At 39.1% G+C, this 15009-nt stretch overlaps 2 protein-coding genes across 2 annotated transcripts; both read left to right on the top strand.

The window, feature by feature from the left end:
* The first annotated feature begins 676 nt into the window (after positions 1–676).
* Positions 677–3928, top strand: LOC146568980 (uncharacterized). The gene is made up of 2 exons (XM_085285472.1): positions 677–833; positions 2056–3928. The coding sequence occupies exons 1-2, from the start codon at positions 713–715 to the stop codon at positions 3213–3215; spliced, it is 1281 nt and encodes a 426-aa protein (XP_085141598.1). The 5' UTR covers positions 677–712; the 3' UTR covers positions 3216–3928.
* Positions 3929–5998: 2070 nt separating this feature from the next.
* Positions 5999–13070, top strand: LOC146568979 (uncharacterized). Its single transcript, XM_085285461.1, has 2 exons — positions 5999–6374; positions 9571–13070. Exons 1-2 carry the CDS (start codon positions 6215–6217, stop codon positions 11031–11033), a joined length of 1623 nt encoding a protein of 540 aa, XP_085141587.1. The 5' UTR covers positions 5999–6214; the 3' UTR covers positions 11034–13070.
* The last annotated feature ends 1939 nt before the right edge of the window (positions 13071–15009 follow it).

The raw sequence follows: 15009 nt of genomic DNA, 5'->3' as shown, positions 1-15009 counted from the left end.
GTTCATGACCTGTGTAGCATGTTAACACCATTGGAAGGAAAAATAACATGAACTCCAATTTTGAAAACACAACTTTATTTATTTTTTTATTTTTTTTCTATAAAGCTCTGACTTATATTATGAGTCTGTGGTCTGGGAGAGAGTCTGTAACTCTCTGTCTGCAAAATACAGTAAATAATGACCAATGTTGGGCAATTAATTATATAGTTACTTCTTCAAAAAAGTAACTGATTTATGCAAACAAAGTTTTTTGCAGCTGTTTACCTAAAAATGCAGCCAAGGCGTTTTTTTTAAATAAACATTTCAAACTATTTACAGAACAATCAGCTGTTCTGCATCAAATTATTTGTGCCACTCCAAAAAATAATTTCTGTCCACTATGAGATAAAGGAGAACAGCAGCCTGATGCCTGACAACAGGAGATGTATCACTGCTGTAACACCTGTAATCATTCAGTAGTCGCCTCATTGTTCTGACACACACAATAAAACTATTGACTACACTACACACTAACTGCACACTAACTAGACGGGACTTAGAGGGAACATTGCTTGTATGTGAGGAGCAGGATTTTGAATTCTGGATTTAACAGGAAGCCAATGAAGGGAAGCCAGTGGCGTGACTGCACGGACTGAACTGCGAGATAATCTGCGCATGCGTCGCTCGTTCCAAGTTTCTTTTGGAAAAAAGGATCAAATACGCAGCGGGCACCATGAACACAGTGGAATATCTTCAACAACAGAACCACGAAAGTCTTCTTTCTGAGAAAAACCCGGAAATGAAATTCCACGCAGTCCTTCAACAGGACAAAGAAGGTGTAAACCAAACTGCTGGTGAGAATAATCAGATTTAACGTGGAGAGTTTATCGGACAGGAAACGGCTGCTTAGCGGCTGGTAGCTCGTTTTAGGGGGTCGATGAACTGTTCACGTAGGAACGGAGCTTCCTTTTATTTCTTAACCTGAAGACGTTCACAAATGCAGTCAAGCGACTTTGGTAATGATAGTTGTTGTTAATAGTTATTAATGACATTTACGGATTAAAAAGAGCGAAAGTCAGTGGGGGGTTCGGTGTTGCACCCGGACTGTTTAAAGGGTGCACACAAGTGTAGTTCAAGGCAGCGTTTGTGCTTTAATTACTTAAATAATAATGCTGAACTGGGGCAGGCGTGGTTAGTGTGATGGATAACAGCTGTGCCAGCCAGCCTTCCCTGGCTCTGTCCCCTGAACCCACTGCTCCAGCCCTCCTCTGCAGCTGAGCCACAAACCACATCCCACTGCAGAGACAAACCCTGTATCCCATAAGCTGACTTTTTTCAACATCTCTATATGCAGCTCCAAATTCTATGTCTATTTATGTGGACGTTTTAAATCTGAGAACAAAACACAATTAATAGCTTTACTCCAAACCATGATTTACCTTTACAGATGTGATATTTTAGCCCAAAGCTAAACGTAGCTGTGTGTTATGTTTTTGATTTGATTTGAACATCTTGGCTGACGGAAGGATTAGCTCTAAATATTTACTTGTTGAGCTGTAGAAATGTAAGTCATACCACAACAGCTAACCACATGCTTCCAGCCTAATTATTACTTCTTAATAGGAAAACTGCAATACTGTTATCAGTTTGCTGATGATGATGTTCTCTCTTACTTTCCCGAAATACATTTTTGAAACATTTATACTTTTGGTTATAAGCAGCATCCACTGCCTCTAATATTTATTCCAGTATTTGTAAAACTGCATGTTTCTTAATAGCTTAATTTCCACCATGTGTGTCTCATGCACCCATGGCTTCATGATGTAGTGGTTTGGCTGTCATGTGAAAGATCCCCATCTTGAGGCTGGAAGGAGACAAACCTTAGAGCACCAACTAGTGTGCTCTTAGTACTTTTACCAAACCCAGATAAACTGCAAACTCCACTGTGGAGACCCTTCGGGAAATAAAGGAGTAGCAGAAAAAAAAAGAATGTCCTTTTAAATTGAGGAGCAAAAAGTTAGTTTCCTTTAAAATAGTTCAGTTAATTACACAACTGTCCATGTCTGTGTGTTTCAGTATTGCCACCTGATGTCCAGAAGGTTTTGGTGATTAAAGAAGAAATTCCCTTTGACTGGAGCTTCGGTGTGGACCATCGGCACCAGGAGATCCTCCAAATAAAGGAGGAACAGGAAGAACTCCTGACCAGTGTGGGGGGAGAGCAGCTTAACGGGTCGGAGGAAGCTGATAACACCAGGTTCTCATTCGCTGTTGCCACTGTGAAGACTGAAAATGATGATGATGAGAAAACTCAGACTTCAGATCTCCACCAGAACCAACATGACTACAACAGAGAGACTAATCGGATAAAAGCAGAAACTGATGGAGAGGACTATCCAGGAGCAGAACCAGCTGGAAACCCAAATCTAAAGATTTGTGCAGAGCTGAAAGCAAATGGAAACGCTTCTGATTCTTCTGAAACTGACATCAGTGACGGCGATGATGATTGGCAGGAACCTTTATCCTCTCCTGGACCTGAAACAAAAACCAGCGATGGAGATCAGAAGGAGACGCCTGTGCCTCACTTTCCTAACAGTGTTAACACTGAAAGGTTTACGCAGCAGCCTTACATAAGACTCTACCCACAAAAGAAGCCGTTCAGCTGTGATATTTGTGGTAAAAAGTTCACTCGCAAAATGCACGTTAAAACACACATGAGGACCCACACGGGAGAAAGACCCTTTGGTTGTGACGTCTGTGGTGAGAGGTTTGCACAGGAGGGGAACTTGCGGAGTCACCTGAGAGTGCACACGGGGGAGAAACCATTCAGCTGCGACGTCTGCGGTAAAAAGTATAGACAGCAGGGTGTTCTGAGGACACACATGAGAACTCACACAGGGGAAAAACCGTTTGGGTGTAAGTTTTGTGGAAAGCAATTTAGCCAACAGACTCATCTCAAGGCACACATCAGAATCCACACTGGAGAGAAACCTTATCAGTGTAACTTCTGTGCCAGCAGCTTCAGCCAGAAGAAGCATTTTGATGAGCACACCAGACGGCACACTGGAGAAAAACCGTTCGGGTGCGATTTTTGTGGAAAACGGTTCTACCGGCAGGAGTATCTGAAGAGTCACGTTACGATCCACACAGGAGAGAGACCGTTTGGCTGTGATGTTTGTGGAAAAACCTTCAATCGAAAGACACGATTTAAGGCTCACATGACGCTTCACAAGTGTTAGAAGCTGCATTATTTCAGGGTTCATTGTGAATGATACATTACCCAAGTGCCTTGGTAAGGACCACACAGAGTTTTTAAATATTTTAAGTTTTTTAAATGCCTTCAATCTGATTTTGATGAGTCCTACAAATGTATTGAATTGTCAAGTCAGCTTTTAAGAAGTTGCTTTGCAGAAACTGCAGTTAATGGAGTGTTGTTTAAAAAGTGTTTTGGCAGTAAATCTGAATCAAGCCTCTGTTAATGTTGCTTTCATGAGAAAGTACATGTATAAATCAGAGATTTGCTTTACAAAAGTAAATGAAAGCCCTTTGTACCGTCTGGAGTCATGTACAGCTGTGTCCATAAATATTTGGATAGTAGAAGATGTCTTTGTACTCCAGCACTGTGGATTTTAAATCAATCGATATGCGATTGGAGGTTGACTTTCACCTTTAATTCAAGAGGTTTTACAAAAAAACGTTCAAGAATCATCACCATTTTATACTTGTGCCCTATTTTCAGAGGCTCAAAACTGGACAACTTAACATAAATGTAATTCTAAGTATTGTTTTTAATACTCGGATGAAAATCCTTCTCAGTTGAATTTGTTGAAATATGAAGAAACACTGAATGCAACAATTAATTGTCTTACATTGATTTATTTTATATATATATATTTGAAGTCTTTTACTTGCCTGCGTGCAATAAATAAGGAATTAAGAAAGAAAAAAACAAGTCTTTGTGTGTCTGTTTTTACACCGAAAAGTACTTCAGAGTGCTCAGGATGTGCTCTCAGTGAGTATGCCCCTCCTTGGGTTGGTTGGGTTTGTGTTTAGTCAACCAAGCTGGTCAAATGTGCTCAGGTACAATATTTGATATTTAATTGTCAAAGTCAAGCACATACCTTGCTTTTATCAGCTTCATTGTATTTGAAGCTTGAGTGGAATGCAACTGATTAGAAATAACATCTGACTGAAATTAATTTGGAAATTTCATTTCACTGTGTGGAGGAAATCTTTGCTGAGGAGCCATTAAGATATGTAAATGAAAGCAATTTATCTTCTTTTCTCATGAATGGCAGTATTTATTTTCAATGAAAATAAGTACAATGATAAAAAAATATATCCAGAAAAGGAACTAATTTCTGCGAGGAGTCAGTGAGGTGGTTCACCATCTGACTGGGATGCCTCCTAGGTGAGCGCTTCAGGCACATCCCACTGGAGGATGCCAGCTGAGGGACTCTCCCAGCTGGCTTGGGAACACCTCGGTGTCCCCCAGATGAACTGGAGGAGGTCTGAGCATCACTGCTAAGGCTGCTACCCCCATGACCCTGACATGGGTAAAGGGAGAAAAAATAGATGCATGGAATTTGCAAGGCCTACCCAGTAAAATATTGATTTTGAACAATTCCTAAGTTAAATAGACGTCCTCTTAGTCCACCAAACTGTAGCTACCAATGTGCCGTATATCAGAAGATGCCTTTCTGAAAACAATGAGGATAAATATCATAAATATAGATGTGTCTATTTTGTACTGTTGTGAAATCTTTTGGTAAATAAAACCAGAAATAAAAGGAAGTGACAGAAAAGGTGTTGTTTCCAGCCACTATGTGTGTACATGGTGAATGGAGAAATAAGGACCGTTACCTTTACAGCAAACAGTGAAGTAAGAGTTTCTCAGACTTTCAAATGAGATATTTTATGTAAAGAACAGCATATACACTATTTTTCTTTCTCTGCTTTTGGATGATAAATTAATTCAAAAACGGAAAACGTCAGAGGACAGCCACACCCCTCTTATTCATGGTAGGATACATTTGAATTGGTACGAGTAGTACTAGTGCTTTTCTTTTAGCAGGCCAGCAGAGGGCGACATCTGCCTGAACAACAGGGGAGGTTGTGGCTTCCAATAAAACATATATGGAGAAAAGAACTGATTAGTCGGATTAATAAAAAAAGAAGTCACGTTTTGATCAGTGTTAATCAGTGGATAATGTTTATGGAAATAATGGAGACTGATACAGCACACAAATTAAAATTAGTGACAGAAATATCACATCGGCCTGATTTTACTGTAAGGGATGAATGGAAAGAGTAAGAACTGTTTGGATCACAGATGCCCAAGTTGTTTCAGCTGTTGAGTTAAAAGTATGTAAATACTCATTAGTTGGGCTACTAATTAGAACTAATAAAAATAAATGGCAACATTGGAAAGAATAAATGGGAAATAAATACCTTAGATAGGGCCTATTTTAATATATTATTTTAAACTCTTAATTAAAACCCCGAAGCTTTAATAGCTGTATCATTGCTAAAAATAAAACGATCTGTCCGTTCCTGAAGACGTTCACAAATGCAATCAAGCGACTTCCTTTTAATCCTGTTAATTCAAACTTCTACCAGGAATAACATTTTTGTATTGAGTGACTAAAATTTTGAACGTGTCTATAAAAACTGAAAAATTTCACAAATGCTGCAAACAACATGATTGTAAATATGTAATTTGTTCATAGCTAAACATTTAACATTTGTGATCTTTTTTAACTTAAAAATTAATACAACTAAAAAACACAATAAAAAATGAATTTAACTATTATTTTACAGTATTTATAATATTAGAATTTATTTTGTTTCTTTATTATTTATTTAATATATAATTTTTTTTTACAATACTTATTTTTCTAGTAATATGATATATTTAAAACATATATTTATCTTTTAATATTTGCCTTTGACATGTACGTTTGTGTGGTGTAACTGTTTACTGCTGCTGCTGCAAGGCCTGTAGTTACTATGGTGACGGAGAATAAAGGTGTCCGTGCCGATGCCTGCTCAAAAACCAGCGGAGACGGCAACAAATCGTTTAACAAAAGGATTCAGGAGAGTGGATTCCCTGTTGGAATCTGCATCCCGCTCTTATATAATACATCCACGGATGTAGAAGCAGGACAGAAAATGAAGCCAGCGCTTCTTTAACTGTGAGCGGAGGTGATCGGTCCTGCGCAGGCCTGGTTCATCTCAAATGAGCCTCCAGTTTATTTTAAAGAACAGAACAAATGCGGACACTATGAACGAAGAGGAATATTGTCAGCAGCACGACACTGAAAGTGTTCGTTTTAAAGACAACCCGGACAGTAAACCGCTGGGAGTCCATCAGCAGCTGGATGTAAAGCAGACAGATGGTAAGGATCATCACAGATTTAATGTGGAGTGTTTCTACTGGTGAAAAGGCGGACGTTAGGGCTTAGTAAAGAAGAAGATTCACATAAAAAGCTTCTGTAAAGCGGAATATGTTCACAAATACCAAAAACAGTTTTTCCACTTTATTTTTCCTTTTTTTTAAACGCTGTAAAAGACGGAACTGAACGGCAACAGTACAGAGCAGCACCCGGACGGTTTACAGTGGGTACACAACAGGGTTATTTTGTAGTTCAGCCTCAGTGCAAGCCAAAGTTTGGGATATGTTTTTACTTAATTAAAAGTTCAAAGAGACTCTAACATAATGGATGCCTGACTGCAAACTGTCAGTGTGCCTTTAATATGTGATAAGGCGTGTAGTACAAATATAAGAATTTCACAAGTATGAACTTATGTACTTGTTCTACTGAGATTATACTGCCTTTAATTGTTTAAGTGTGCCCCTGTATGACACGATAGATTATGAATGTTTACATCAAAAACCTGCAGTCTCTTATTTATGTTCCATTTATAGTTTAACCTCCATACAACAGGACATTTTCTGTGGAGCAAAGGTGAAGACATCAGAACTTAGTATCACTGATGTGTCAGGTGTATGACTGTGAGGACTTTGAATCTGTAAATATGTTTTGTTAGTCTTCACATTTCATGATTGATCAATATTTCTAGAAATAAATCAGGCCTGGTGTTTATATTGTAGGCAAGAATGTTTTTAGACTAACTGCAGCTCTTTAATCTCGGACTAAATTCAGTCTGCTTCTAAGCGTCCATAAAGGCTCTACTAAAGGTGGCTTCATATCTTAAATATTTGTGTGCAGCATAAATATACTTCTGAACAAATAAGAGACTGTTATTTTTTTATTTGCAAAAGACATCTTTAACCAAAACCATGTTCTTCTAAAAAAAAAAACATAACAAAAGGTTAAAGCAGAAATATATTGGAAGTGCTGTAGAGACAAAAAACTGGCAGAGAGAGAGAAGGCTGGAGTGGATGGATTACTCAAGAGTGAACACTCAGAACAAAATCCAGTTTTTATTTCCTGTTTTCTGCTGACTGTTTTTGTTTGTTTGTTTGTTTTGTTTTATTTTTTCAATTTTAGGTGGTGTGACCTAAAAGTTGTGCCACTGCACTTTTAGGACCCTGGTGGTTTCACAGTATATTGTAGTACTAGTATTATAATTCAAATTATTTCTTCTTGCATGGGCCTTTATTTAGAAATTAATCCACACCAAAACAGACATTGGTAATCACCTGAAAACAAGCCAAAGTCTGTAAAACATCAGCAGCTCACACACTGCAGGGCATTCATCCATCCACCGGGGCATTGCAGACATTCGTCTTCCTAGCCACACTTTCCAATTCCTCATGTGGGATCCTAATGATCTTTAATAGATTGTTAACTGCTGAGAGTCTCTGCTCTCTTTTTTTCATTCTCCACCCCTCTTTACTAGGGATGGGTACCGGTGTCCGGTGCCATGATGGCACCGGTTCTGACATAAACGGTAGTAACCAGACCGAAAAGCAGCGCACATTTCGGTGCTTTTTTTTTCCTGAGCTGTGATACACTTTAGATTCTAGCCAATCATTTTACGTTTCCGAGGATAGTAGGCGGGGCCAGGTACGTACGTTCTGTTAGAGCAGAGCTACAGATTAAAAATGTCCAAGGCGAAGCGGTCAAAAGTCTGGCTGTACTTCATAGCAAAATATGCAAACTCAGCAGCAACAAGTGCTTTAAGCTGATACTGTGATACTGTCAAAGGAGGTAACACCTCAAATCCGATGAAACACCTGGCGACGCATAGCGTTTTTTTTAAAAGCCCAGAAATGCGTCGTATTTGATAGCTTGCTGCGAGACCTCACACCGAGCACATCTACTGCGGGTGGGTTGCCTGTTATGCAACATCCCCCAAAAACACGAAGAGGAGAGTCCTGGCCCCTAGCCCTGCCAGTGTAGCAGAAATGATGACGGATGATGGTGGCAGCAGCCGTTCTTCTCTGCGTGAGTAGCTAATTTACGTTGAGTAGGCTAACCACGTTATTACATTAATGCATGTAAGGTGAACTAGCAAACATCATCATAGCTACATGCGGCTGTCCTCTTGTTTGATGGCAGATACTCCCTTCACCCTGGCTAAAAAGGCTAAAATGACCAAAGAAAAAGTGGAAAACAGTTAAACATGAGAGGTTTAGGACAAAGTTTGTGTTTTTTTTCCATTGTTTAAGCACTGCTTCCAGCCAAGAGTGATACCATATATGCCCCATAGCTGCAGAAAAGGCTAACATTGTTATATTTTTACAAAAAACAGCTGAACATGAGAGGTTTTTGGACCAATTTTGTGTTCTCCATTCTTTAAGCACCGGTTTGAGCACCGTTTGAGCACCGGCACCGTTTCAAAAGTACCGATTTGGCACCGGTATCGGATAAAACCTAAACGATACCCATCCCTACTCTTTACTATTCTTGGATGTAGCTCATTTGAATCTGCAATTATTAGTGCTAAAAATGTCTGCACCTCACCAGCCTTTGTGGGATTTTTGCCATGCTTAAAAAGTTATTAATGGATTATGATTATCATTTCATTGCATTTTTTTTCTGCATCATATGATTTGACCAATGTATGAGGTTGATACAGATCACCTCTCAGTGTGCTTCTCAGTGCTTCAAGTGAGCAGTTATTCTTTTTATTACTGATAAACCAGTTAAACTCTCCTTTTTCTGTTTGCTTGTGTAGTAAAATCAGAAGTGTCATAGCATGCGTGGAATTGCCTAGCACTAAGTAAGCAATTCTTCTTCTGTATAGCTATAATAACAATTTTTTCTTATTCTTTTCCAGATGGATTGTAAAATTAGAAAACAGCCACATTCTTTTGTGGTTCTGGTAGTAGTGTCAAATCAGATATCAGTCATGTACCGTCACAGTCACACATGAGCTTCCTGTGTGACTTGGTTATTAACTTTATAACTATAACTACGTTTTTTTAGTTATTAATTTCATTCCATTTACTTCGTTATCACTACCATTTTTACCAGTTTTACTTTAATTACCTCTAGTATAGATAGATAGATAGATCTTTATTGTCACTGTTACCAGAACAATGAAACACAGTTTGGCATCTCTCCCTTTGCAGCTGTAGTTTTTTGTTCATAATGCTCATGTCTGTGTTATTTTTCCATGCAGATATCTCACAACTGTTGGCAATTAAAGAGGTTCCCCCTGAATGGAGCCCCACCTCAGATCCGCAAGACCCAGAGGTCATCCAAATAAAAGAGGAGCAGGAGGAGCTCTGGACCAGTCAGGTGGGAGAGCAGCTAAATGGGGTGCAGGTGGCGGATATCTCCAGGTTTCCAGGCCATACTGTCAGTGTGAAACATGAAGACAGTGACGAGAAATCCGAGTATTCACAAACTTCTCAAAGAAAAACTAAATGCAACAGAGAAGCAGAGGCTTTAAATGACCCCCCAGCTAAAGGAATAAAAATGGAAACTGATGGTGATGACTGTGGAGGACCGGAATCAGCTAGAAGTCCAGATCAAGATATTTATGTACATCCAAATGGTGATGAAAAGGCTTCCAGCTTATCTGAGACTGAAGTCAGTATTAAGGATGATGATGATGACTATTATTGGCAGGAGCCTTTATCAGACTCTGGACCTGACACTGAAGACAGTGACAGTGACTGGAAGGAAACCAGGACACCTGAATTAGTTGTAAATAGTGACAAAGGACAAGACAGTTCTAAAGTATCTGAATGTAATAAAACTTTTCTTTGCAAACAGTCACTTCAGGGAGAGAGGGGAAGAATGTCTTCCTCTGGTTTGGCTAAAAAGGAATGCTTTACAGTATCACAAAATGATGATTCATCAGTGGCAGTACGCACCGGAGAGAAACCATTTGGCTGTGACGTTTGTGGACAAAGGTTCAACCAAAAAACACATCTAAACACTCACATGAGAATTCACACGGGAGAGAAACCCTTCTGTTGTGATTTTTGTGGACAGCGCTTTAACCAGAAAACACATCTTAAGATCCACATGAGAATTCACACGGGAGAGAAACCTTTTGGTTGTGATAATTGTGGCAAAAGATTTAGACACCAATGCACTCTCAAAATACATATGGCAGCTCACACTGGGGAGAAACCATTTACCTGTGACGACTGTGGTAAAAGATTCAGTCATCAGAAAATTCTAAAGGCGCACATGACAATTCACACAGGAGAGAAACCATTTCACTGTGATGAATGCGGTAAAAGTTTTAGCCAACAGGGAATTCTGAAGGCGCATATGACAGTGCACACAGGAGAGAAACCATTTGGTTGCAGTAGATGTGATAAAAAGTTTAGACTACATAGTGATCTCACAGCGCATATGAGAGTCCACACAGGAGAGAAACCATTTGGTTGTGATAAGTGTGGTAAAAGATTTAGCCAAAAGGGATGTCTGCAGAGACACCTTAGACTCCACACAGGAGAAAAGCCGTTTAGTTGTGATGACTGCGGAAAACAATTTAAGCGAAAGACACACCTTAAAGCACACATGACAGTTCACACAGGAGAGAAACCATTTGGCTGTAATGTCTGTGGCGTAACATTTTCACGACAGGGAACCCTGAAAAGACACATGAGGGTCCACACACGATAGAAACTGTAAAGTAACAGGGTTTTGTCCAAAATATTTGTAAAGTGTGTTGGTGCAGATCAGAGCAGTGGATTTCCTTCATGGCGCCGTGATAACTGAGAGTGTAGGTTGATACCTCTCAGACAGGTCTACTGTATTCCACTGTCTCTCTTCTGAAGCTTAAACAAAAATGCATAAGGGAGAAATATCCTAGAGAATGACGAGGTAAATGATGATGCTAACAAAATGTTAACATCCATGGAAAGAAGTAAATTCTCCCCAGTCACGTGTGATGGTAGAGTGAAGCAACTTTTACAAGTTAAGAATGCATTGCTCAAAAAGTTAAAGAAATACTTTTTATTAAGAGTATAGAATCAAGTCAGTTAAACCACTGGGATATTAACCCGGTCAGTCAAGTAGCAGAGGGGGTTATTAGTCAGTGTTAATGAAATTAACAACAGGTGCACCAGGAGGGCGATGATGAGACAACCCCCAAAACAGGAATGACTTTTTCCCCTCCTTTTATCTCATTTTTTTTCACTATTTTGGGATTTGGTAAGGGTCAGTGTCACTACACTTAGCAGATGATTCCTGGACCCTACAGAGGTTACATAGGTAGTCCAACTCCTCCAGGATGGCACATCAATACTTGCCATTGTCATAAGGTTTGAGATTCCAGGAGACAGGCAGTTACTCTGGGAGAGCTGGACAGGGCTGTAGGAAATCCTTAAACCACCAGCAGGACTGGTTTCTGCTCCTTTGTGTAAGGAGGGACAGGATGAGCACTGCCAGAGCTAAAAAATGATCTTCAGCAGGACACTGGTGTGAATGTCTCTAAACAAACCATCAGAAACAGACTTCATCAGGGTAGCCTGAAGTCCTCTTGGGCCCTATGCTCACCGTGGTGCCTGATTGGCAGTTGCCATCGAATACCAGAATTGGCAGGTCCACACTGGTGCCCTGGTGCCCTTGGCAAAATGGACCAGTCTGTAGCATCTTTTTTTCACTTTAATTTTTGAGGTGTCTTTGAATTAAGCCCCTTAAGATAATTTTCATTTCCTCAAACAATGAGGCAGCCTTTCATTCTATCTCATTACTCCAGTCCATATCAGTATTAGATAGCCATTATGATTTTTTCCCATTGACATCTTCATAGTAGTCAATTCATGTTTTTGAGCAGTCCATTTAGTAACACAAATAAGATTAATGCTGGGTTCAGCCCCTTGTCACATTCGATTTGATAAGTGGTTAAGAAAAAGGATGGATGTACTGTCTGTGAAGGTTCTCAGTCATCTAGGTCATCATATTCTAAAGACCTTGGAAAGAAAAGCGTCTCGACTTCTTTAAGTTGCGAGAAGCTTCCTCAGTTATAAGGTCAAAGGTATTTGACCTTAGAACTGAAGAAGCTTCTCGGACGAGAGGTGAAACGTCTTCAAGCAACTTAAAGAAGTCCAGAGGCTTTTTTTCTCAAGCTCCTTACACAATAGATGGACTACATATTTAGTTAATATATAGATCAAATATAATAATAATACTATTACTTTTAATAACAGGAAAGCACATAAGAATAGGCTGGATGGAGAACAAATAACAGCAGGAAAGTGTAGCTCGACTGCTAAAAATAAAGTGTTATATCGAGAAAAAGTGTACTTTCAGTGTTGATCAAAATGTATAATACTCCTTCCTTTAGCCTTATACACATTTTGTTATTTACCAGTATTATGATTTTTATTATTGCTCCCAGATTTATTTTTTACTATGCAATGTAACCACTCATGATGGCTCTAAAGGTAAATTTGCCAGATAAATATTTTGTATAAGACAACTGTGTTTCTAATTTCCTTTGACTTGATGGACTGAAGACTTGAGGTCCACAAATAAAATTTCTTAACATTTGATAACTTATCTTTGTACTGTTTTCATGTAATCCCAGGTTCTTAAGCAAATATTGCAATACTGTACATTTCCCTGACAAATACATATAGTGACCTCATTCAGGTTAAAAAAAAGAAACATAAATCACACTAAAACTGTGAATAAAATAAAACACCATTCTTTGAACAGACTCGTGTTTTATGTGTATTATTTGCATAAGCTAAGGCGAATATCATGTCAAACAATGTAAGAACAGTTAAATCAACATGGATAAAGAAATGTTATCACTATCCAAGTGTCTGCTCAACAGTAATCAGTGCCGCTCAGCCTGACAGTGATTAGAAAAATGAATTTAATTTAATCAGATTACTTGTGGTATAAACGTTTTTTCTCCTACTTATCACACCCATGCCATTTACAGCAGATGACTCCTGTAGCTGTCGCACTGGAATGTGTTTATAAGGTGATTGTAATTTTCAAATTTGGATGTTTAAGCTGGTTCCTATGTTGTGTTGTCGCCACCTACTGGTGGATCTGAGTATGGCGCTTTGTGGTGCGCATGCATGGTTTTTCGCAGTGTTTGCTGTTGAAGAGAAGTAAAATACTGGTTAAACATCAGTTGGAGCATGGCCCTATATTCTACTCCAAACATGAAACAAGAATAACCTTCAGGAGCAGTTATAACTCCCCTTCCCTGAACCAGGCTGTATCAGAGGGCTCTTCCTGTTCAAACGAAGTTCTTCCTCCCACTGTCACCAAATGAGCTGTGCCCAGGACAAAGCATCTGCCATTACAAAGCATTACATTATCTTTCCTTCTGAAATACCCACATAGTAAGGCCTCAAGAAGAGAGCCCACTACGTTAGCTTCTTAATGGGGTTCTACATTGAGTTTAGGCCACACAGTCTCAGGTTGCTGTTAAATTGTCAAATTAAATAAAGTAAAGAAAGTTTAGTGTGAATGGTTGTCAGGACATCAGTGTGTATGCAATGTCGAGCATCCTAAATCGAAGCAGCACCACCCAACCAACACCTGGAAGAGATAGAAGCGCATCGCAGTGGTCCCTCTCGCGGTTCACCTTTCGCAGAATCGCTGTTTTTGCTGATTTTTTTTGGTGCAATTTTGCATGCTCTTTTTTTTAAAAAACAGCGTATCGTTTTCTGCGCCCTGATTGGCTGTAGACCATTGTCAATCAATCTCGTGCTATGTCTCCAGTCCAGTACAGAATGCGTTCAGCTTGTCAAATTTACATACATCTTCGATCGCTAGCAGTGTGGCTCTGTGCTGTAGTGTATGTTTGTAAGTTTTCTCCCCAACAAACATAACAATGTCGACAAAACATTTTGCACCGTCAAAGGCAGATGATGATGCCAAACATCGCATAAAAAGGTGGACTTCTGGACATGCTAAAGGAAGGTAGAAGTTACCGTATTTTCCGGATTATAAGGCACATTAAGCGAAACAAAACAGTCACATAAGTCAAACTTTACCCGAATCATTCTTTTTGCTTCCTCCACTACTGTACCATTGATTCATTAATGCTGAATGGTCTCAAAAATAAAGCTGACTACTTTATGGTTTTCACCTATCGCAGGTTATTTTTAGAACGCAACTCCCGCGATAAACGAGGGACCACTGTACAAACTAATTATTCTTTTTACTCACAGTGTCACCAAAGAATTAGTTATCCAGTGCTGTATTAAAGCACAAGAAGGATAATCGAGTATACTACAAGACACTTTAAGTGTACTTGAATACTCCCAAGTACTTTTAATGTTTTACTATATCCAAGTGAACCAAAAATAGCCGACATTACAAAAATATCAATTGAAATTACATTAGCCGTCATTTTCTTCCAATAAATACACTAATAACCTCTAAAACGTAAAGTATATTCACTACATAATAACAATAATAGGCTGACCAATAAAGTAAAATATAAAGTGGATGTTGGGGTTCTGGCTTCTTGTTAACTGGGTCACTGTTTTTATTGACATTCTTCCTTTTATGTTAGCATCATGTTAATGTTTTCCCAGAGTTTCCTGTCAGTAACCTCAGATCTGTTAGTTTTCTCTTCCCCTCTCTCCACTTCTTTGTTTGTAACTGCCAGCACAATCCTCATCTT

This window comes from Mchenga conophoros, linkage group LG8 (genome assembly GCF_057382185.1).
Source record: "Mchenga conophoros isolate Kocher_MC1m ecotype Shallow Benthic linkage group LG8, M_conophoros_male_GT1.1, whole genome shotgun sequence".
Classification (NCBI taxonomy): Eukaryota; Metazoa; Chordata; class Actinopteri; order Cichliformes; family Cichlidae; genus Mchenga; species Mchenga conophoros.
The sequence above is the reverse complement of the archived record's forward strand: the minus strand, read 5'-3'. Positions and strand labels throughout refer to the sequence as shown.